Source organism: Podarcis muralis, chromosome 12 (assembly GCF_964188315.1).
Source record: "Podarcis muralis chromosome 12, rPodMur119.hap1.1, whole genome shotgun sequence".
Taxonomy (NCBI): domain Eukaryota; kingdom Metazoa; phylum Chordata; class Lepidosauria; order Squamata; family Lacertidae; genus Podarcis; species Podarcis muralis.
In genome coordinates this window covers 37,211,268-37,236,754 of record NC_135666.1, presented here as the reverse complement: position 1 = coordinate 37,236,754, position 25,487 = coordinate 37,211,268, and the positions used below count along the sequence as shown (strand labels likewise).

General features: G+C 41.9%; 1 protein-coding gene across 1 annotated transcript in view; it reads left to right on the top strand.

The window, feature by feature from the left end:
- The window catches only part of SKAP2 (src kinase associated phosphoprotein 2), a 109,519-nt gene that overhangs the window by 68,669 nt on the left and 15,363 nt on the right, over positions 1–25,487 (top strand). The window contains exons 10-11 of the mRNA XM_028750247.2: positions 17,643–17,726; positions 23,805–23,917. Of these exons, the coding sequence (XP_028606080.2) occupies positions 17,643–17,726; positions 23,805–23,917 (197 nt within the window). The remainder of the gene's footprint in view (positions 1–17,642; positions 17,727–23,804; positions 23,918–25,487) is intronic.

Below are 25,487 nucleotides of genomic sequence, written 5' to 3'. Positions count from 1 at the left end.
ACTGCAGTTCTCGTGGTGGCAGGTGTCTTGCATCTTCCTCACTTTCTTGCAGAATCAAAGAATGACCTCAAAAGGTTATCTAGTCCAACCAAATCCTTGCCAGTGCAGGAAACTCACTACTACAGCACTCTTGATAGGTAGCCATCCGCCTTAAAAACTTCTAACCAAGGGCACAGCGCCTTCTAAGGCAGACTGTTCCACTGTCAAACAACTTGGACCACCAGGAAGTTCTTCCTAATGTTTGATCCTAGCATCCATATTGACATTAATTTAATTTTGACTTGCTTCCTTTAGTCTCACCCTTCTACTATAATTGACCATGCTGTTGTCCTGTGCACATTACTTTTGAACTTCTCTAGCTCTTTAAAGTAGGTTTAAAGCAATGAGTATTGGCCCACTTAACCCAGGTAAAAGGTAAAAAGGGCCATCATTATTATTTTTTACAAAATGACACTCTCCCTGTCACCTTCATCACAGCTAAGTCATACTTTTGCACCAAGCTTGGCTGAGAATGGAATATAGATTTCAAAGATAGCCTCCTGCCAAAACAAGGAGGTGGGGGAATCTTTCAATTCATTTTTTAAAACATGGGTACTCAGCACTAGAGAGAACCCAGAGTTGTGCCACATTTTCCAGATATTATGGTTCTTTCTAATAATACCAGGATGTTCTGTAGAAACGATTGTTTTCCTTGAATAGAGCAGAATAGTTTCAGACTGATGCATAGTACCAGTTTGTTGGTTCGTTAAAATCTTTAGCTTGTCTTGTAGATTGATAAGTCCTCAGTCCTTACACACTTACCTGGGAGTAAATGCCACAGAACTCAATGGGACTTCTGAATAGACTTGCATAGGATTGTGTTGCAATTCTCTTGCTAAGTAAGGAGCTGTTTATTGCTTAGGGGAGACTAATCTATTGATACCTTGCGCCATAAATCTGTTTTTACAAGGGGGAAGATGACTAATTTATTTTCTGGTAACAGAGTAAATTTATTGCAGTTGACTAATATTATTCTCAACAGCACCAGGATTCTGGGCTGCCTCTGCTTCTCAGCCAAAGTTGCATTCCAGAGTTCCCTTGAGCTCACTTGGACTAACACCAGTAATTTGCAAGCAGACTGCATTTGGGCTGCTCTGAGCCTTTTCTCAGTTTTTAGAGAATTAGGAGGCATAATTTCATTTCCTTCCAGGTTTTGCTTTGTGGTCAGGTGTTTGCTTCCTCCACAGAGTTGGTGTACCTGCAGTCAGCTGAGTTCCCTCTGCTTAACATCTCAGAAAGTACAAAGTGTGCCCAGTTCCAGTTAGGGCAGCGGTTCTCAACCTGTGGGTCCCCAGATGTTGTTGGACTACAACTCCCATCAACCCTGAGTTCTGGCCTTGCTAGCTAGGGGTGATGGGAGTTGTAGTTCAACAACAGGTTGAGAAAGGCTGGTTTAGGGTAAAACAAGCAACGAGTTGGAGCCGCTCCCCTAGGAGGAAAGGCTGCAGCATTTGAGTATTTTTTTAGTTTAGAGAAAAGGCAAGAAAGAGGTGACATGATAGACGTTTACAAAATTATACACAGCATAGAGAAAGTGGATAGAGAAAAGTTCTTCTCCATCTCTTATATAGTATTAGAACTCGTGGGCATCCAATGCAGCTGAATATTGGTAGATTTGGGGCAGAGTGAAACAATGTGCTATTTCATGCAGCACATAGTTAAATGATAGAACTCGCTCCCACAGGAGACAGTGATGGCCACTAACTTGAATGTCTTCAGAAGAAGATTCAACAAGCCCAAGAAGGATAAGGTTATCAGTAGCTGAGAGCCACAACGGCCATGTCATACCTCCACTGTCAGAGGCCATATTCCAGTTGCTGGGAATTGCAGGTGGGCAGAGTGCTGTTGTGCTCAGGCCTTGCATTGCAGGCTTCTCTTAAGCATCTGGTTGGCCACGGTGAGGCTGGACTAGATGGACCACTGGCCTCATCTAGCAGTCTCTTCTGATGTTCTTAGGTTTTGTTAAGGAAAGTTAAAAAGGACATTCTCTTGGATGGAATTGAATTACGCTGGGTTAAAAGGCTTGCAAAGAAATTGAATATTGAAGCACAGACTCCAGTCTTGACGCAACATAGCTTGTTTTGGCCTGGATTCAAAGAACTGTGCAACTTACTTAATGCATCGGAGGGAGCACTGGCCATGCCAAATGGATTCCTTCCCTTTTTGAACAGCAGCCCCACCCCACATTTACACAGCAAACCTGTTTTGGGATAGAACTTTTCGAAACAAATTGTGATGTTGCATATTGAGACGGGAGTTTTGGGTGGGGTGAGGTGTCTGTCCTTTAAGGGGAGAACATTACACCAGGCATGTTAAAGCCCCCTAGGTGTACTTAAAAGCATCTCTTCCACCTAAAGCACTCAATGTTCTGTTTAAATATTGAATAAAAAGCATTACAATTAAACTGTAAAACACAGCACAGACTCAGATTTGATTTTCTACTTGCGGCGATCGTCCCAAGATTTGCCCTTCTCCCAACATGTATAATTTGAACTGCTTGCTCAGATAATACAATAATTGCCCCATTTGTTGCAGATTATATCCTATCGCTTTTGTCCTGGGTTTTGCTAAGTAATACACAGAGTAGCCATCATAAGCTGCTCTATGCCTGGGGGAGTCCCGTTCAGCTTTCCTTTTAAGAAATGTTCCAAGGGAGTATTACTTCACTGTTCACACTGACCTTTGCAAGATTTCAGCCCCAAACCCCAAATGTCAGCAATAATTGGACTTTGGTATCAGTCACAAATGTAATAAAACCTGTGACATTTGCAGCTTCAGTCCATAAGCGTGTTTGGCTCCAAAGCATCTTGCTGCCAAGTGATGCAATGGCATAATCATCCTACCCCCTGAAAAAAAGTAGCTTTTCCTAACTTGTGATACAATAAACCGCATTTCTTGTGCTTTTTGTAGTATCCAAAAAACCTTTGTGACGTAGCTTAGAATAATAGAATCATACAATTTAGAAGGGACCCTGAGGATCATCTCATCCAACTCCCCCCCCCCCCCCGGCTACTGACCAAGGAGCTCATGGTTGCTTATGTCCCCTTATTCCAGTTCACCCTTACAATAACACTGGAAGGTGGATTAAAAAGGTAAAGGTAAAGGACACCTGACAGTTAAGACCAGTCGCAGATGACACTGGGGTTGTGGTGCTCATCTCGCTTTACAGGCTGAGGGAGCCGGCGTTTGTCCGCAGACAGATTTTCTGGATCATGTGGCCAGCACGACTAAGCCGCTTCTGGTGCAACGGAACACTGAAACTAGAGCAGCGCACGGAAACGCCATTTACCTTCCCGCCGGAGTGGTACCTATTTATCTACTTGCACTAGAGTGCTTTCAAACTGCTAGGTTGGCAGGAGCTGGGACCCAGCAATGGGAGCTCACCCCATTGCGGGGATTCGAACCGCCGACCTTCTGATCGGCAAGCCCAAGAGGCTCAGTGGTTTAGACCACAGTGCCACCCACATCCCCTGTGAGGTGGGTTAGGCTGAGTAATAGTGGCTTGTTATCCCCCACCCCACCCCAATTATTAATATCCAGAACAAGGATCATATTGCTTTTCCAATACAATTCCTTACATGGCAGGATAGCTTTAAGCTTTTCCCTTTTAGAACGGAATCTAGCTACTTAACACTGCATACACAGTTGTTGTGTGAAACTTTTTCAGGATTCTGGTTTCCCAATTTGCATTTTTACTGATGCATGGGAGCTGCCATGTGCTGCTCAGTTGACCTCCCCAGGCCATGTGGGAGGATGTTGCAGCAGCCCTTCCCCAAAGCAGTGTTGTTCCTAGAGCAACCAGAAACTAGAGCAACGCCACTATGGGGAGGAGCAGCAAGGTGAGCTACTCGTGGCCATTCTGCATGACCTCTGAATGGTTAGGGGGAAGACCCCTGCATAAGCAGCTTTTGTCTGCAGACGAGCATTTTAATGTTCAAATTAACACCATTTAGCTTTTTATCATTTTAAAGCATTTTGGTAATACTTATTTCCTGTAATTTTTGAAAGCGATCCCCTTGCACAATAAAAAGAGAGGTTTCTTCATAAGCATGCAGTTCAACTTTTGAAGGAACCGTAAAAAAAGAGAAACGATCAAGCATCATATTCCCACACATTTGCTTCCTATTAAAATAAGATTGCTTATTACTCGTTCTGATCAGTCATCCTTTTTACTGCTTCGAATGGACCAACGCGAAAACATTTTTGACACTATAGATTTGTAAAACCAATATGATGTGAATGCTGTGTGACAGAAGTTGGCTGTTTTATTGAGGGGGGAGAATCCCAAGTTGGAGAATCTTGTCATTCTAGAGAGACAAAAGTAATTTTCCTTATATTGAAGCCTTTTCACTGTTGACTACATTTTTGACAGCTGGCTTCATGTTACACATTAACAACACTTTGTTTATTCATGAATAGCTTTGGCACACTATGTGCCCAAAATAGAATATTTCTCCATATGCAAGCAAAGCTGTCTTGTGATTAAGAAGCAATGCAACGAAACAGTCTTAAACTTGAACATTAGTGCTCCAGAATATCAGACTTAAAAAAAATTAAAACAAAGACCAAGCAATATATTTTTGTTGAAACTGGTGGAAAGCATTGTTCAAAGACAGAATTACCAAGCATGTAGAAGAACAAGTCTTGCCCAAGCAGAACCAGCATGGCTTTTGCAAGGGCAAGTCATGTCTCATAAACTTTTTAGAGTTCCTTGAGAGTGCCAGCAAGCACATAGATAGAGGCAATTAACTTGGCATGCGCTTAGATTTCTGAAAAGCCTTTGACATACTACCTCACTGAATACTCCTGAGTAAGCTTAGCTGTCATGGAATAAGAGGAAGGCAGGGTTAAATCATGTATAGTATGTGCCACCCTGTTCCAAGCAGGGAACAGGACTGCACAGCCTAGGCAGCAGAATTTAATCTCTTTTCCTTTAAGTGGGTGGGGTGCACCAGTGCTGCTGCTCACCCATTTAAAGGAGAAACCGAGCAAAATGCTCTTTGAACCAGCCTTCCTTTGCAAAGCTGCAGAGGGGATTTTGGCAACCCTGCTGACCTGTCAGATTTGGCCTGTGAGGCCAATCCTGCTCATGATGTGGCCCATGGAGCCAAAAAATTTCCCCACTCTTGCTTTATTAAACCAATGAGAAAACCCACATCAGGGATCTATTGCATGGGTACAGTTAGCACCTTACCTAAACAAAACACTGGAGGACAGGAGGTGACAAATTTGAGTGACAGGAGGCACATGAAAGAGCACCTTGAACAAAGCTACCGCCAAAAAAGCTAGCCCCACAGAGTGTTCCCGAATCCATAATACTAAGCCCTGGGGTCCATAGGGAGGAAGGGTGGTGCATAAAATCAACAAATGATTAAGATAGGATCCTGTTCTGTACTGAATCAGACCATGGGCCCATCTAGATTAGCATACTCAACACTGCCATACCCGAAGCCTTAAAACCACCACAGTCCACTTCTGTCGTTTAGCTCTCTGCAGATCGTGGCATCACCACTTGCCATGTCTTTCAGTATGCATGCAGGGAGGAATGAGAATGTACACCTGATATTTTAGAAGCTCTCTGCTTCAGGTTTTTTTCCTTTTGTATGTCTGTGAAGGGGAGGCAGCTTAAGGGATCCGCTGGGAAGGAAATTGCTAAGTGCCTTTCTAGGGGACAGTAAACACAAAAAGGGTTAGATTAAGCTAATGGCTTTTCAAGTGCTGGAAATAGTCTGAAGGGGAATAGCCGCTACCTAATAACACAGCAGTGCAATTTTTGCTCCACCACAAAGAGTTGCATGTTTTAAAGTGGCAGGAACCACTTGGCAGATACCTGAACTTGTGCTGTAAGAGAAAGAAAAGATACCCCTTTTCTGTGGATATGTGTCTTGCCTCCACAACTGGGATGGTATAGTGCAAGCATATGTTCTTAGTATGTGGGTTCAGATGGGGATCACAAGACTGGGTTGCAGAAGAATTTAGACTGAAATTATTGTCGAGTGCTGGCCAGCAGCTCTTTTGCTGTCGATGATGTATTCTTACTTCTTGCTTTTGTTGAGTCAACCTTTAGCTAGTTTATAAACTGGACTTTTTTAGTACAAACCGGGCAGGGGGGGGCAAGCTAATTTGTAGGACGTGGTGATGCCAATTTCAAGCAGGCAGAAAACGGCAGCGGTGTCTAATTATATTGACACTGAATGAAAGTATGGCAAATGATCTCTCTGGTTGAATCTCTTGTCCCTGTGCTGTCTGTGCAGGGAATGCATAAACATTAGTTACTTAAAATGGCTAAAGCGGCTAGGAGAGAAACATCTGGGAACCAGACCTTTCCTGTGGAACCATTCCAAAAAGCTGCATTGTGTTTCCTTTACTGTAGTAAGTCACACTGAAACAACTTGCTTTGGGTTTCTCTCTCCCCTGAATTCAGAAATGAATCTACCCAAAGAACAGGAAACAAAATCCAGTGTTCTAAACACACAAATTATTCACAAAGTAGGAGGTACAGTGGCTCATTCTGATGCAATCTATGTTGCCGTCACATTTGTCACAATTAGAGATATTTAGTTTCCATGAATGACTCTTAAATCAAGATCCCTCCCTCCCGATAGATGTGTGTGGGAGATGTCACATGACATGATTAGTTTCTGCTAATATTATGCTTAAGGCACAGAATATTGTGTATGACAAATTGTTCTTAAAGTAGGGCAACTTTTTATTGCAGGCTTTTGTGTGTGTGTGTGCGTGTGCATGGGGGCGTGCTTGGCCATATATTGATGAAAACTATTTGCCCTTGTCATTCTTAGCTATATTTTAGCATGAAGCTTATAGTTCGTAATGTAAATCTGTTGAATTACTTGGTGAGCAAACATTTCTAAATTGCTGCAAATCTGAGTATAGGGTATGATGTGGAGACACAGGGGTGAATAATTTAGTTTTCAGTCCATAGTCAAGCAGAACTTGTTGTGCTTTGCTTTGTGTTGCCATGTGTGAATGACACCCAGAGGTCAGGAGTTAACCCTAACATTTGAACTACATTTTATATACGCCTTGTTTCTTTATGGATCCATTGGATTCATGCCCTTTTGTTTTGAACCTGTAGAATGCATTTCAGTTAAAAGGGGTTTTGACTTCCAGTGTTCTTGTGTTCTTTGCAGGTCCAAGGTAGAATGCTGTCTTCTGTCAGGGTTTCAAAACACTTTAAAAAATCGAAACATATGGGCTTGACCCAGGTGATTCTAAACATGTGAAAAATCGCTGGTCATAAATCTTTGGGAGTAGCTGTTTGTGAGAGGAGCAGTTAAAATTAATAAGAGCCATTTTGTTCCTCCTTTTGCCTTACGGTTTCCACCTGCTTGATGTCCGCTATTTTAAATGGTAAGCCATTTTGGACAGGTGCCAATCTGTTTGTGCCAACACACTGATTACTTGCAGGTACAAGGGCTGCAGTGTGTGTGTGTGTGTGTGTGTGTGTGTGTGTGTGTGTGGAGTCCCACCACCCACAGAACCTTCTCATTTATTTATACACTCTGCCTTGCCGCAAAGTGCACACAGAAGTCCACATTTGCAGTCGCTTCGTCTACACATTAGGAGTGTGGATTGCAAATGCCAGGCATCAAGGGAAACAGATGTTTGAGAAGTTGGGCCAAAGTTAGTTTAAAGTTGAGGCAAAACATTACTGAGATGGCGGACTCTTTATAGTTTGCGGTTTGGCAGGCATCCAGTAGGGAATTCATCTATCTGTATGAAAAATCAATGGTTCCTCTCGCCATGAGCCTAACAAATGCAGAGGCTTGGCACATATATGACCGTATGCTGTTTGCATTTCTGATTTGTGAATGGACTGAGTCCCAAGAAGGAATGCTTGGCAGCGCATCCAGCAATTGCGGCTGCCAGTTTTGATCATGCCATATAGATTTGGCTGAAATGCCAAGCACCGGGAGCCAATGGTATATGGAATATGAGCTGGAGGCATTCTAGGAAGCAAGAAGGAGAATGACTACGCTGTGCTTGCATATCCTGGGCTAGTATCCAAAGACCTGCTTAGGCTCACCAAAGGTGTTTGCACTGGATCAATGAGTGTTAAAACAACAAGACTGAATTGCCCATCTCTATGCCATGTCACAAACTGCTTGAGAGTGTTGCGTCAGCTTCCAGAGCGATTTGCCATGTGGCATTGACTACAGGAGACAGAGCTGCAGTTGGAAGGAAACGAGTGCAAGAGCTCCCTTTAGACTTGCAGAATTAGTTTTCGCAGTTCTCTGAATACTGACCCTGTAATGGAATCTATAAAGGTGAAATCACGATACAGGAACCTCTGTTCAGATTGGATGGCAGAACTGAAATTTTCTCTAATGCAATATATGAATAAGGCAGCTTCTTGGCTGAGCTATTTTATTTTATTTTATTGCAAACCCCCCCCCCCAAAACAATCTGGGAACTCTGGTTTACAGAGCTACAACTCCCAACACCCCTAACATGCTACAGTACCCATGATTCTTTGTTTTTCTTGATGGGATGTGCTTTAAATGTAAAGCGTGTTTGCAGCCGGAGACCGACCAAGCATGTATGAAAATGACTTTTTGGTTGCTCAGTGTATTTGCAACTCAGATAACTGACCTAAGTGGGAAATATCAGCAAGAACAAAACATTGCTCAAACACACTAAGCGCTTAGGAAATCTGCTTAGGAAAATGTTGTGTGTGTTCACCTTGTGGAATGACCACTCTTATCTATTATCGCCACAATCTGAAGTGAGCAAAGCCTGTGCAAGTCTTTGACCAAGTAGGTCCTGGTGGAGATTTGGTTGTCCGTGATGTTATTTATTCCTGTGAAAAATTCTGTTTAAATCTCCATAATGCGTAAAAAGAACTTTGCTTTTAAGGTTTCGTTACAAGCTGTTACGCCACATTCTCCCTTATAATTGTGTGCATATAATCACCCCTGTGTTCATGACCTTTAGCTGATGAAGCTAATAAGTTAGAGGGAGTTATCTCAAGAGGGCATTATAAAGGTCAAATCGAAACCCAACCTGTACTACAGCTAAGCATCGTGTGCTTTAAAAAAGTGTCTGAAAGTATCCATAGTACTAGAATCGGCCATTACATGCAGGCATTTTGGAACTTCTTTTAACAATGATTCAGAGATCTGCTTAATTGCCTTTTGCCATTCAGGCAGTTCCACAGCCCTCTGAAGTTAAGCGTTTATGGTCCCTATTGATTTAGGAAGTGTTTAGATTAGGATTTGTGTGCATGTTAGCTGAGAGTTGCGGGACGCGGGTGGCGCTGTGGGTAAAAGCCTCAGTGCCTAGGGCTTGCCGATCGAAAGGTCGGCAGTTCGAATCCCCGCGGCGGGGTGCGCTCCCGTTGTTCGGTCCCAGCGCCTGCCAACCTAGCAGTTCGAAAGCACTCCCGGGTGCAAGTAGATAAATAGGGACCGCTTACTAGCGGGAAGGTAAACGGCGTTTCCGTGTGCGGCTCTGGCTCGCCAGAGCAGCGATGTCACGCTGGCCACGTGACCCGGAAGTGTCTCCGGACAGCGCTGGCCCCTGGCCTCTTGAGTGAGATGGGCGCACAACCCTAGAGTCTGTCAAGACTGGCCCGTACGGGCAGGGGTACCTTTACCTTTACCTTTACCTAGCTGAGAGTCCCCGGTGTTACTTGTGGTACCTCCAGTTCTTTGTGGCTTGATCTGTTTCCATGTGTGGTCTTTCTAGAACTCAGACAGGAGCCATTCTTTATTCAGCTCAGTCTTGCTGGTCTGTCTCTAGCAGAAGGTGTTGATAAGGATGCTCAAAAAGAGTCGAGGCAAAGACCTGTTGCCTCAGGTCTTTTCAATTGTCAGTATGCTTCAATAAGTATATATTCTCTCTTCTAACGTCCTTGTTTGCCTCAGAATGTATTTTGTTGTCCACACCAACAATAACAGAGGCAACTGTTTTCCATTTTGTGTGGGCGTACATCTTCTTCCTTCTGCTTTAGACTAATGCCACAATAAATTAGTTCAGACTTTAAGGTGCCACAAGAATTTGTTGCTTGCTGCAACAGACTGCTACAGACTACACTGGTACCTTGGTTTAAGAACAGCTTAGTTTATGAACAACTTGGATTAAGAATGTTGCAAACCCAGAAGTAGGTGTTTTGGTTTGTGAACTTTGCCTTGGAAGCAGAACATGTTGAGTGTGTTTCATTTGTAAATTGAGTCCCCCGCTGCTATAGGAACGCATGCCTTGGTTTAAGAATGCTTTGGTTTAAGAATGGATTAAGTTTGTAAACCAAGGTACCACTGTAATTGTTTGGCATGAGCTCACTATAAGCTATTAACATGATTTTACTTTTGATTTTAATAAGGAAGTTCAAAAATGGTGCTTCCCTCTCTGTATCATCGGAACCAAAGGGACTTCAATTTGTTTTTTCTTCGGCTTAGTTCACATTTTTCACATGAGTGTTCACTTTAACTCTGAGATGTTCAGCATAAAATAATGAGTTCTACAAGATTTCTTAAAAGCTGCTGCAAATGCTGAGATGTCTTCTGAAAGTAGTAAGGTCAAGACTAATTTCATTTTTCATGAATTTGCTTCTCCAATTTTTTTTGCATTAAACGAGGAGAGGGGAAGTGTGCTCAAAGAACAGGTGTTTGCTTTGACTTAATTTTATGGGTGCTTTCTTTCTTCAAGTGTGTACAACATAGAAGAACTGAACAAAGGCATTTTACCTAAAGCTGTTTCATGGGTAAATAATTACTACATGGCAGGTTTCCTCTTCTTTATTTTTTTTCTTATTTTAATCCAACCCACCCACCCCATCTGACCTCTCTCAGCAGTCACCTTATTCTTGACTTTGTTTAATTAACTCTGCTTTCCTTATGTTGGACCAAATTACTGTCTTACAGGGGGAAATCATTTCAGGAAGTGCCAGGAAATGCTTTATTCTAAGCCCCGCTGATTGCTTTTTCAAAAGATGTGCCACCCTGCGAAGCCAGCAGGAGTTGAGACTAACCATGCCTGCTGATGGTCTAAGTTGTCCATGGAAATGTTGCAGATCTCTGGCCACCCACAGAGAGCTGTGGCAGTCACTCTGAAGTTTAGTGTTTCCTGAGCCTCCTACATTTTGCCACACACTCGTCCTCTTTACCCCTTGGAAATGAAAGAGACAGAGAACCATAAGTGTGTGTGTGTGTCTAGATTTATAACTCTAACACGTTCAGGGCCTTTTTAAAACAAGATGATAAAATTTAATGTCCCTTTTACTTAGGTACACAAAATAAAACCATTGGTTTCTGAACAGTTAGAGTATGCAAGCCTAGAAATAATCCCACTTAAATCGGAACACATCAAACAAATGTTGTGTAGATGCTTATGTGTTTGATATATATATATATATATATACATATATATACACACACGTAACTAAGTGGACTCTCAAATCTATTTACACTAACAGGATTAAATTTTTGTTAATTTATCCACAAAACAAGAGTGGCAATGAAACTTAATTCTAAATGGCGGTTTAATGTTACATATTTATATATGTAATTTAACTTTCCTTAGAGGGGAAATCAATGTCTGAAATATTGAGGAAGTATTTTATTACCTTGGAAATTAGGGAAGAATGAGGAGACTCTGGCTTTCTTGTGGGCGATAGTTTGTATTTGTTTAGCCATAACATAACATCAAGAGCATTGGGATTCGAACCACAAATTTAGTCCTTCATAAACTGCCTGCCAATGCAAATGAGGTATAATTGCAAAGCAACATAGTTTTCATGGTCAAATAGCAAAAATTACAGAAACTCAGTAGGTGTGAGAAATATTTGTTATGAGGATCTTTGTAAAAATTGATGTAGTGAACAATGTGGAATGCTCTCCTGAGGAAAACAGGCTGGGGTTTAGGCACTAGACTAAGAGATTTCTATTCATTTAGGCCTTGGCTAACTAAAATGGCCTCTATGGTGGTACTGATCTTTTAGTGGGGTGAGTTGGACTCCTCCTCATTATTATGTTATTGGATGAGCATTTTAGTTACATTGCATTATTCATTGCTTTAAATATTCTGTTTTTTGCTTTTATCTGTAGTATTTTATCCTTTTATCCTAAATACACTTGATTTTTTTGTAAAAAGCTACTGATACAGTGAGGATAATATCCTCTACAACTCTTTTACAGGACGAGCAAAAGCACTTTTCCAATAGCCTTTTGTCATAACAGCCATCCAGAAAATTACAACTTGAGAGTAAACAAGCACAATATTTTTAACTGCAGCTATGAAATAGCTGCTGTTGCATTGGACCTGACATAAAATAGATTTAGGTGTGTCCTGCTGTATCACCTTTCATGTAATTCAGAAGGTTTTGTACTTATTTACCAAGGTAGCACCTGTCTGCTCTCCCCCACCCACCCCCAGAAGTCTTTGCAGTTAGCTCTTGGAAGTGTTGCCCATGCAAACAGTTTGTTCAATGAGGACACGAGAGAGGCAGTCTTGGTCACGCTTCTGTTTTCAGGCACTACCCAGAGCTCCAGCAAAGCAGAATCTGGACAAATGACCAGATCTTTAACTCAGCAACATCTGTGCCAGCTGTATCTCAGAGTGGAGGGAATTACAAAGCTAGGGTGCCACTCCCGAGAAGGCTCTCCCTTCTCTAGTATGATCAGTTTTGAAACAAAAAAATGAGTACTTCTTAAAGTGGCTGAGATGACACTGAGCTTTCAAATAAAAATGCACCCTTATACACTACAGGCATGAAATTATTGACCAATGCATTTTTCTTACAAAGGGAAATTGTCTTAAGAATTTGCAGTAGTAGTGGCTGATCAAAATTTATCCCAATGACCCTTCTAATGCTATCGGAATAGCAACTCTATGTGTTGAAGACTTCCACAGTGCAGCTGAAAGGCATGTAAATACAAGCTGCTTATTTGCTAGGATCTTCCAGATTTGCAAGATGATTGCTATGGAAACCACATAATGAAAACCTTATAACCATCTGCGTTGCTTGATGGATTTTACTGCATAGCTCAGCTGTTTGTGTTTACTGTTGCTAAAAGTATTGAGTAGAATATATTAACCCACAAACTGTTGTTATCTAAGGTATTAATTAATATTGTGCAATGACATGGTGTCTCTTAGCTAGCGTAGCACAATACAGTGCTTGTTTGTGATTAGCCGTGTTATTAATAAGGGCTAATGGAGGTATCTTAGTAATGAATCCTAGAGCTTTTGACGGGAATCTAAACTGAATTGCTTACTTCAAATACATCTTTATCTTGGGCATAACTGATCTCGTGACAGAAGTACGCTCTAGAAAGCTAACTTGGGACATTAACAAAACAACAACTACCTGATATGATTTTTGCTTTTTATTTTAGTTAACTGTATTCATAGCATTCCAGTCATTCAGTCCCATTATATGCATTTTGTGCACACTTTTTGCATGAAATAGATGCTTCTCAGCACATTCACCAGTAAAATATGCATCTTGTATACCACTCTGAGTTCTTTTCTACAGCCAAGTGGTATATACAGTTTATGCACTAAATAAATAAAATACCTGTTTGGTCTGCCAAAAATGCATTGCAAAATCTGGAAAAGTCTGCAATCCAGCTGGGAGCTACATTCCAATCTGCAAGCAAATTCTGGAGTATCAGATTGGGTTTAGTCTATTGCAGAAAGCGGACCAAACAAATTCTTTTCCCATCCATAGTCATAAGATATTTCTACTTGTCTTTCATGGTAGTTTTGCTCCCCTGTTTATAACTACAGTACTGTACCCAGGAAGATGGGATTCATGCATCTGATGAAAAAAGCAACATAGTCCATGATCTGCTAGCCTCTATCAAAATTTAGATCATATAATTTTTCTCATAAAATAGGAAGAGACCCATTGTCCTTTATGTAGTCATCTACAGTTCCTTGTGTTGAACTGAAAATCACCATCTATGTCAGGGAGAGGGACCCCTACAGGATGTTGAGCTCATATCATCCCTGATTTTTGAGCATTCTGGCAGGGGCGAGGCGAGTTGGAATCTAACACCTGAGAAATCTGCACTAATTTGTTTAAAAGTTGCTGGTACGCAGGCTGAGACCCTACCTGCCCGCGGACTGTCGTGCCAGAGTGGTGCATGCTCTAGTTATCTCCCGCTTGGACTACTGCAATGTGCTCTACGTGGGGCTACCTTTGAAGGTGACCCAGAAACTGCAATTAATCCAGAATGCGGGAGCTAGACCGGTGACTGGGAGTGGCCGCCAGGACCACATAACACCGGTCCTGAGAGATCTGCATTGGGTCCCAGTACATTTCCAGGCACAATTCAAAGTGTTGGTGCTGACCTTTAAAGCCCTAAATGGCCTTGGCCCAGTATACCTGAAGGAGCGTCTCCAATCCTCTCGTCCAGCCCGGACAATGAGGTCCAGCTCCGAGGACCTTCTGACGGTTCCCTCACTGTGAGAAGTGAGGTTACAGGGAACCAGATAGAGGGCCTTCTCGGTAGTGGCGCCCGCCCTGTGGAACGCCCTCCCTTCAGATGTGAAGGAAATAAGTAGCTATCTTATCTTTAAAAGATATCTGAAGGCAGCCCTATTTTTAATATTTACTGCTGTATTGTTTTTAACACTCGATTGGAAGCCGCCCAGAGTGGCTGGGGAAACTCAGCCAGATGGGCGGGGTATAAATAATAAATAATAAATTATTATTATTATTATTATTATTATTATTATTATTATTATTATTTAGGGTGAATTGGGGCAGTGGAGGAGAGGGCTAGATCAGCATTTTTGAAAGACTAGTCTCCTTAGTTAAATTCAAATATTGGAAAAGTTTTTACCCTCTCCAATTTTGGAGAAACTTAAAGCTGGTGAGAACTGTTGGCCTTGATACCGCAGTAGAATAGTTTTATAGGGTTTATTAGCAAAAGCTTTTTCCCTCCAGTGTGCTGCATATTAACAGATGCTTATGCAGTGTAACATAATTAGGAGCAGTGATACCCAGTGGAAAGGAGAGATAACTAACAGGGCATGTTTGTTCCTTGGATGTAAGCCATAGGATGAGAGTGCCTCCTGGTGCCCCTAACAGTATATAGAAAGACATTTCTTTTCTTGTCTTTGTGTTCCTACTTAGCCTTCTAAAATGTGTGGTAACAGGAAACTGTATCCACTCTTCGGCATTTCCCTGGCACTTTCCCTTGTATGAAGTGATGATGTCATTTTATCTGTACAAAATCCTTATCTAGTTGTTCGCTTGCCCTTGGCCACCCAGTGAGCTTTGTGGCCGAACGGCAATTGCAAATGGGTTTATTTCCAAATCCCAGGACAACATATTGGCCCCAGCTGAACCTTGAATGTGCTATGTCAGTCTAAATATGGTTTCCATAACAAATCTACCCATTCCGGCTTTCTTGTGGAGTCTTGTTCCAACATAAAATCTGTCTACGTTGGATAGTGGAATTGAGATCTACAAAGCTGCTATGTTGAGTAAACTGTGCCCTTAACATCCAAACTACAATTGCTACTTTCTGTGGGTAAGCAGCACATAAACAGCCTCTTGAGAGCCAGTGTGGTGTAGTGGTTAAGAGCGGTAGATTCGTAATCTGGGGAACCGGGTTTATGTCTCCGCTCCACCAAATGCAGCTGCTGGGTGACCTTGGGCTGGTCACACTTCTTTGAAGTCTCTCAGCTCCACTCAGCTCACAGAGTGTTTGTTGTGGGGGAAGAAGGGAAAAGAGAATGTTAGCTGCTTTGAGACTCCTTCGGGTAGTGATAAAGCGGGATATCAAATCCAAACTCCTCTTCCTCCTCCTCCTCCTCCTCCTCCTCCTCTTCTTCTTCTTCTTCTTCTTCTTCTTCTTCTTCTTCTTCTTCTTCTTCGTGGGGTGTTGTGGAGCAGGTATTATGAACTGGTACTCTGCCTTGCGTGCATTTGACAAGTGTGAAACATGTCTAAATAGATGAGTGGTCTCATGGCTGCTAAAAATCTCTATTCATCAGTTTGAAATGAGAAGTCAACAACATGCTGTCACCCAATTTACTTTTTTTTTTTAATCCTCTGTCAATCCAGGAGTAGGGTTGTGTCATGAGACAGTGTTCGGTAGCTGTGGTTGGGTACGTAGGGTTCAACAAAATGAATCTGGGTGCAGAGGTTGTAGTGATAGTTAAAGCAACCTTGTGATCTGAAGTAATTGGGGTACTTCTGAACGATGGGGTCTTCTTACCCCTGAAGCATTAGGTATGTGTGTGGTGTGTGCACACTGCTCCTGGCATCCCAGGCTGAGGCTTATGCAAGAGCAGCCACGGTGTCCCCATATTTTGTTGGACTACCACTTCCTTCTTCCTTAAGCATTGGCCATATTGGCTGTGGCTGATGGGAGCTGGAGTCCAACAACATCATCTGAGGACCACATTGGCTAAAACCATCCTAAAGGTATGGTTGGCTCCTTCCTTATTGAGTTTCAGGCTTGGTGTAAAGATGCAGCCATGTTTAGGGAAGTTTTTAATAACTGATGTTTTAATGTATTTTTAACCTGTTGGAAGCTGCCCAGAGTGGCTGGGGAGACCCAGCCAGATGGGCGGCGTAGAAATAATAAATTATTATTATTATTATTATTATTATTATTATTATTATTATTATTATTATTTGGTCAGAATACTTGCTGCTTTGTTTTCTGAGTTCTAGGATTTCTGCTGTGGTTATGTTTAATCAATCGGGCCGTGTTAAATAGAATAAAATGCTTAAAATGGTGTGGATGTGGCCATAGTTTAGCAGCATCTAAATTGCTTTGAGAATGTATGAATCAGTGGCACAAAAAAGAGTAAATTAGTTTCAACCGCTTTTGCTTTGTTTTTTGTTTGCTTAGAACCCATTAAGCTTTTAGGCTTTCCCTCTTGAAATGAAAATGTTAGCTCATGTTGACTTAATTGCATACTCTTTATGTGGTGAACCTTGTTGCTTCTGGTGATACCTTAGATTTTATCAGGGAGAACTGTGATTTTCAAGCCTGTCTCCTTGATGCGGGATAGGCCCTGCCATATAGCAGGCTAAAGCAACCTCCTTCAGGGAGCACAATGGGGCCGTGGCAGTGTGGGGAATAGAGAAGGGTCAGGAATGAGTGTCTGAATTGGTCCACTGAATTGGTTTTCCCTCAGTGCAGAGGGTGCTATGTGAGCTCTGCTTCTGGTGGGAAAATGACTTGGCCTTGATATGCTACTAGCTTTCACTGTATGAAGGCGAACTTAATGGCAATATGGTGGCGTTGTGAAAACGATGTGAGAAGTATCGCCTTGTGGGGAACTTCATTACATCAAAAACCTGTGTCAGCGTTGGAACTAGAGAAGCCAACCAGCGATAATGACGCTTCAAGGCGCCTTCTCTTTCCTTCATAGGACAAGGATTGGATCTAAAGCCACTCGAGTTATATTTCTAGTTCAAAACTGGGGTGTTTGTTTTTAAGAGGGACATCCAAGTGCTTGACCGTATTTCAACCCTGCTGTGTGTGCTGACTTTGTGGCCTCCTTGACAGGCAAAATTTACGCCGCCTCAGCCACACTCTGTATTTTCTAAACTGTCGTGGGCTATAATTCCTGTAGACTAACATGTTTGTTCAACGTATTGCTTGTGTCTGCAGAAGAAGAAGAAGCACCGGCCAAAGTGCCAGTGAAGGCTGAAGAGTCAAGGAAACCGAGCCAAGAGAACCTTAGCAATCCTTCAGGTACCTTTTGGATTCCCAGCCTGTGTTTTGCCTCCATTGCTTTACGTTTACTTTCCGGCGTTTGCCTCTCGCCCATCCCAGCCCTTGGCACAGATAAAAAGCCTTGAAGTTTCTGAAAGTTTAACTGATTTCTTATGGCAGGAGAAAGGTGGGGGGCGGCGGAATCTGAATAGCACCATTTAGGATGCATGAAAATCGCTTGAGAAGGATTTATAAAGTAAGCCAATTTATACAAGGTATTCCTTCCTGAATTACTTTGTAATGACTCAATTAGCTTTCATTTCTTCACAAAGGAGATTTAGCTGCATAAATTAGCTTATCATCATTGAGGAAGTGTCACTGCTAAAGGACAGTTTATAGATACAACATGCAGTTCCTGTCAAACCTATAAGAATGTAATATAGACATCTGTGTATACTTTGTGCTTGAGCAGAACAGACTTCTGTCATTCAGAGACTAACAGGGGACAACAAGTTGCCCAGGGGACCAGCAATGTAGACGTCTCTGAAAAGGTCGTCTTGACACAGGCTCTGACAATCGACCCACAGCTCTGTCTTCTTTGATAAAAATCAGATAAACTTAAGACCACTAATTGATCTGCAGCCTGTTTAAATGTTGGCCATGCATATCTTCATTGCATATGATTATACCACAGAAAGCAAATGAACTGGGCTAAGAAATGCCGGTGCTCGGTGACAGCAGAATGGAAAAGTGACGGCAGCATAAAATAATCAGAAAAGGACATGAAGTGCCGTGAAGAATGGCCTCTCTCCGCTGTGCCTTGGCAACTTGCCCCGTGCAAATTAGCACTACATTCGGGAGAGCAGGGTGGGGACTGGACACGGCAAATGAAGCCTTTGGGTTAGGAGCAGCCTTCTTTGCCGCTCTTAAAAATCAACTTAACCTCTACTTTGGGAGCTCACTCTCTTGCCACTTTGAGCTCAGTGTTGTTTTTAACTTCGAAAACCAGAGCTTGTCCCTTATCAGGACAGTTCTTTACGCCCCAGACACCAGCTGAGCAAGTGGCTCAGGGTTGCAGCTGGGCCCTACAAAGGAATGAGCCCTAGGGTTATCTTTCTCGTCATATTTGCTCCACATCATTCTTCCACTGCTGTCACAGAAAGGGTGGACGAGGAGTGTGTTCAGGAAGCGTCTTGACTGTGCCCTTCCTCATATAGTGTGTGGAGAGGAAGCAGGCCTGATTTCCGGCCTCTCACAGGAAGCTATCTGAGCAGGTTGTTGTAGACAGTTTGGGTTTGGGTTTGCCGTGCACAGGAAACAAGGGGGTGAGTCATCAGATGTTGCTGTCAGAGTGGACCACTACAAAACAAGCATTAAAAAAAATCATAATTCTCAGTGTAACCTTGGCAACGGGATCACGGAAGCTTTCCAGTAAACAGACACGTTCCCAAATTAATGCGATGTAGGCCAGCCCCGTTTCTCAGCCATTAGAAAGTGAGTGCCAGAATCTTTTCTAAAACTGTAGCCTCTCCTATACATGTTTACTCATAAGGAAGTCACAACAAGTTCGACAGGGCTTACTCCCTCGTAAAGGTGCATCTTCAAGTTGGGCTGGGAAAGACTCCTCCCTGAAACCCTTCAGAGCTGCTACCAATCAGGGTGGACGATATTGAGTTGTGTAGACAATATTGAGTTGGATGGGCCCAATGGTCAGATGCCTGGACTCCTAGGGCTTAGATCCTTAGTAAACTTTGAACACAAATCACTTTAATAATACAATGCGATCCCTTTCTCATGAAGGCTATGCTGGGAAACTGCCATACCACAATTGCCTCTTAACTTCTAGGCTCTGTATGCAACGTTCAGGATGTTTGTTCAAATGAATCCTGATAAAGCTCTCAAGTTCTCAAGTTAAAAGTTTGTTTCTAGAACCCGCAAAGTTGAAGAATATTAAAGGTGCTGGCATGCGTAGTAGGCCCAAACTTGAATGCAATCTATTCCTTGCAGCTGGATTATTTTGAGAACCTTTTAGGATTTCTTCTTTACATTTGGGTTTTGTTGACGTGAACTATAGCACTGGGAACAGTCCAAAGGGATTTGACAGTGGGAAAGGATGGGATTAGCACATATTTCTTGCAACATGTGGCCAAATTACCTTTTCTTTGCTCACATTAGAAAGCCCTGCTGGATCAGATCAAAGCCTAATCCAGGGTCTTGTTTCCCACAGTAGCTTCCAGCAACAGGGCATAAAAGCGATAGTCTTCCTGTGGTGTTACCCAGATTGAAATAGGTCTAGATAATGCTTCGCCCAAGCAAGCTGTCCTGTAAGCGTCAGTTCATCTTATTTTCCAAACACCAAAAGCCGTGGTTAATGTTAAGTTATTGTTTGATTAGACAAGCTACCTTCATAAACCATGGTTTGAAGTTAACTTGTTTTAACAGACCATAGTTAAGATTAAGCACCATTTGTCAGGTTCAGGCAACACAACAAACTAGGGTTAATCTAAATCGGTAGTGAACATCTTGTAGGCACAGCAGAGGAGCACGTGAGACCAGCATATGCCATGCTTCATTCTTTTCATGCTAAACTACAGTTTAGTGTGATGTCCGAGTGATGACATTCTGTTGCCTGTCCTAAACCTGCTGTTCATTTCATTTTCTGGCTTCAGGTTCTGCTCTAGCTTTGAGAGAGGATGAAAAAGTTTTCTCCCCTCCCTCCTCACTATACATAATTTTATTAACTTTGGTCATGAACTCCCCTTGCCTTTTCCTCACCAACTACCCTCCACAATGCTTTGAGCTCTTCCTCACAAGTCTCTTTGTGTATATATGGGGGCAAAACATTCCCCCCCCCCACTTGCTAAGTCTTTAAGGAGTTGAAACTTTAATCTTTCCAAAGTGATTGTAACTTACAAAGCATCCTCAGAGCTTTTAACTCCCACGTCAGAAATTGTACAATTGTCCCAGAGTGGCAGTTTCTGCAACAGCTGTGCCCTGACAGTCATGCAAATTCTATGCAAATGACGGCTATTGCACATAAATAATAGACAGCGTAGTTCATGTTTCCAGCAGTCTCTGTGCTGAAAAAGTGACCTGCCCCCATCGTGAAATATTACTGTTTTTCTTTGTTAGCATGGTCTTAAATTTTTATGAGCGAACCTATAAATATAAGTATGTTTCATACAATATCCTTGAAATAAAACACCATAATAATTATTCCCTGACGTGAAATTCATTTCAAGCAATGGTACTAACACTTTAGTACGGCAGTGACCTCTGATCCTCTCTGGACGGTTAAATTTGTAATGCTAGAAGTTTGTTTGTTACGTAGGGTCGTGAATTGGCAAAGAATATTTCGGCCTTACTACGGATCACATGACATGAACTTGTTCTAACCTTACTTAAGAATGTAAGATGTTTTTCACATTAAAACTCCCCCCACCTTCCAACAATAATATATAGAGAGTTTTCTATTTGTATACCGGTGTGGCTTGAACAAGCAGGCATCATGTGTTGATCACAAGCAATACCTTACTTGGTCTACAGTCCCCTCATGCACAAATGTGGCTTTTAGATAGGCACGCGGGGAAAAGTTGTTTCTTCACATACCTTATTTTCATATCTAAGGTTGTGATCCTGTACACACTTCTCTGGGAGTAATTCTCACTGAACTCTGGCCCTCTTGAGTAGACAAGCATAGGTTTTCACTGTCAAATCCTGTTAATGTTAAGGCTACAATCCAAATAACTGTACAGCAGCTTTGGTCTCCGGTTTTGGCACTGAATTCTAACTCTCTGTCAGAATTCAATTTACTGAGAGCAATTTTTTTACATTCTTAATAGGTAAATGCCTTGCAATCTCTGTACAGAAGGGTACGATGTTGAAGATAAAAAAGATTTTTTAAAAAATCATTATTAAGCATTTGACGGCTGTATCCAAAATCACCTTAAATCATGATAAAGGGCAGAACAAATTTAAAATAATAAAAATTTCAAAATGATAAAGCTGCAGTTAATAATATTGTTACATTCATGGAGCCAAGTTTACATTTAGTTGGACTGGATGACCCTCAGGGTAGCTCTATGATTCTGTATTCTGATTTCAGATAAGAACTAGTTGATACTGATCTCGATATCAAACCCCTTGTTCATTATCTATCAATACAGATATACCCTTATCTGTATTGGTGTTCACCTTATTATAGTAGGATAGGATTCTCCCTTCTTAAAATATTTTAGGTTGAGTATTTTTAGTTACTGGCGTTGTTTTTATCTTTTTGATGTTAATTTGTACGTACGCTTTTGCAAGCGTGCATCGCTGTGAGACATTTTGTGTGGAAAGCAACGGCATATTGCAGCAGCTCTAGAACCCTGTTGGGAATGATTAAATGCAAGATAATAAATGCAGGCGTTATCAAGCCCAACCACCTTATTTTTAAGACTCTTATTTTACAATTTTGGCGAGGCGGGGAATAGGAACTACATTCCACAAATCAGATTTCTCCCCCCCCCCCTACATTTATAAGCTATTAAAATATCCTAATGAAATATGATATAGGTATTTAACACAGAACAAGCAAATTGCTTATGGGGGTGGGGGGCGGAGAAAAAAAGAAATGGCTAAAAATAAGTGGTGCATGCACAATCCCACTCACTGTGCAGACTGCCGCCCCGAGTGCCCTCTAGCGTTTTACAACAGAAGTTAAGCCGGTTCTGTTTAGAATTCAGGCCACGTGATGAAAATGGAAATGCTGCCTCGAGTCGAATGCAGATCAGGGAAACATCTGCCTATGACTTTCCATGAGCTGAGCTGAATGTAGCATTGGAAGATATTATTATGACATCTTAATACTGGAGGGGATTAAATGTAGATCACCGTCATGATTAGAAAACCTCCCTGTTTTCTGAAATGCAGTGCGCAGCTTAAATTTGGCGAGGCTTTTTTTTTTTTTTTTACAGATGTGATAACCATTAATTATACACGATTGTATGTGGAGGGATATAAATAATGATTTTTGAGTTCTAATACCGTGAAAGTGTCGCTGGATCGCTTTCGTGATTCTCAGTATGGCAGTTTTGTTGCATCTGTAACAAAATGAAGACAGCGTTCCCTTAATCTGATTAAATCTGGAGTGCTTATCTCTGAATTGAAAGATGCAGATTATTAGCACACTCGCATCTGTTGTGGGTCTTGTGAGCATAATGTTCCCCGCTTGCCTCATCGGGGCTTCTTGCATTCTTGCTGTGTTAAACTCGGCCGATGCGCTTCTTACAGAATCGCAAACAGGAAATAGCTTCCTGTGTTCACAGAAGCTTCCCAAGTATTTCAACCGCATGGAATTTCTGTGCTCCAGTAAGTGCTTCTCTGTATGGCAAGCATATGACAAAGCATTTATTACTGTGTTATGGTGGCATTACAGAGCAAACAGTGCTAAAATAATCAATCAGTTAATGGTCTGTATGGCAGTTTGAACACAGCACATTCATTGTGCTTATGTTCTTAGAAGGATGAGTTTACGGCTGTAGTGTGTGTTGCATATTTAGCCGGAACTTAATGTCCTAAGCTGGTGCTGACACAAATATTTTTTTAAAATGCAACTTCAGCAAGGTTAGCTCTACCGACGTGACAATATTTCAGCTTTAGCCCTCAGAAAAGGGAGAAGTTTTCAGAGGGGAAGTTTGTCTTTTTCAGGAGAAAGACATGGAGAGCTGCAAAGTGCTTGGTTTGCCCTGTTGTCATAGGTTTTCTTAATGTCAGCAGCCATCTTACCCTTATTCTATGGGAAAACACATAGTTGCTTGCGTGAAATAAAGTAGCAGATCTGTGATGTGCAACTCCATGGCAATAACTTGTTTTTTTTTTTTAAAAAAAAAAGATAAATAAATGTGACTACATGTTTGACGACTGCAAGAAATGGAACTTGTTTTTCATCCTTGCTATAGCACTTACAGGACGAAGGGGGGGGGGGTTTCCTACGACAGAAAAGAAAGTTGGAAAATGTTTCTCGGTCGATCTTTGGTGTTTTTTTTTGAGCGGTGGTGTATTCGTAACCTTGATAACAAAACCCCAGATCACATATGCTGACAAATCTAATGTATTCACCTCTTCCTTCCCCAGGCAGTAAAAAAACCGATTATGCTAATTTCTATCAAGGTATGTGGGACTGTACCGGTGATGTTCCTGATGAGCTGACATTCAAACGTGGAGACGCTATCTACATTCTCAGCAAGGTACTGTATCCTACCGAGAATAGATAGGTACGAGGAGATAGCTGAAGTAAAGAAAAAAGAAAGAAAGTGTGTGGCCTTCAAGGGTGTCAGGAAATTGGCATTTCCTTTACATCCTTCACGTTCCGTCAGAAGTTCCTTGCCCATTAATTATTTTGTCAATGGAATGTAATCACATCTGAAGTGGTATTGTGCAACAGGAATTGTCTTTAAAGCATGTTTATCTCTGCTTCCCTCGGAGACAATGCACTTAATTGCATGTAAAAGTTAGCTTTGTCAACTCCTGTGTGCGTACACGTTACATCCTCTTCCTTGGCAGTTCTTGCACGTGCTGAACTCGGAATTTTTGGAATTGTTTTCATATCACAGTTTTTGGCCTCAGCAGTAACCAGCGGCTGTGTGTGTGTGTTTACAGATTCAGTTGACTTTCCCAACATTGCTTCCCCTCCCTCTCTTTTCTGTTAATCACTCTGCAAAAGTGCAATTTCCCCTTTGCATTTACTGAAGGAGGCAGAATTAACGTCAGTATGCAACTGACTAATATTTCATTCTTACAACATTGAACTATTCTGGAAAGTAGATCACTGTAACAGCGCCTCTAAGTTGCAAACACAACAGGACTTTATTTTTGAGCCGTGTACGGAATTATGTTGTTAGTCTCACTTAAGACTCGTTTCCCCCCTCAATTCCTCCACAAATGAGCAGGCCCCCTTTCCAGAAAATGTTCAGTTCTTGCTCTGCAGAAACTAGAGGGGCAACCCTGACAATGAACCACGGCTGTGGCCTGGATACCTGGCAATACTTTGAGCAATTGCTTCTTGAACCCCATCCTTGCTGTCTGTAGAGTTGGCAAGCCAGTGTTCATGGCATACTCTTGCTAGGGTTGCCACCTCTTCCTGTATAATACAGGGTTGTCCCGTATTTCAATGTAAAATGTTACGTCCTGTATTGATACAGTTTTGTCCTGTATTTCATGTCGTCTCTCTCTCTCCCACCCCAGGTTAGGGAACCTCTCCAAATGTATATTTTTGAAAGGGTGTGTGAAAGGTCATGTATTTAAGTTCTGGGTAGCCAAGTACAGACAGATTTACAAATTTGTGTGTATGTGTGTGAGAGAGACAGACAGACAGATAAATTCCAGAGGGGCCATTGTGATAGGCTGCAGTATATTGTAATAGATTGCTTTGAAGTCACTTCAGCACCAGATAATAATAATAATAAATGCCTCCCAACTGCCCTGCCCTGTATTTTGCCAGAACAAAAGTGGCAACCCTGCCATGCCTTTCCCACGCCTGTAAAGTGCAAAGTATCTCTAATTAAATAGATGTGTTTCATTAGAACTAAGTGTACCTCTTCTGCTTTGTTATTGATGTAACAAAATAACTTAATAATAATGATTTACAATATCTCTGTTTCACAGCTGCCCTCAGAACACTATGAGAGTTAGGTCATCCTTATTCCCATTTTACAGATGGGGAACTGGTTCTTTCCCAGGCCCACCTTCTAAGTCCTTGGCACAGCAGGAATTTAGCTCCCCAAAATCCAGACCTGGCATATCTAAGCCACTCTTTTT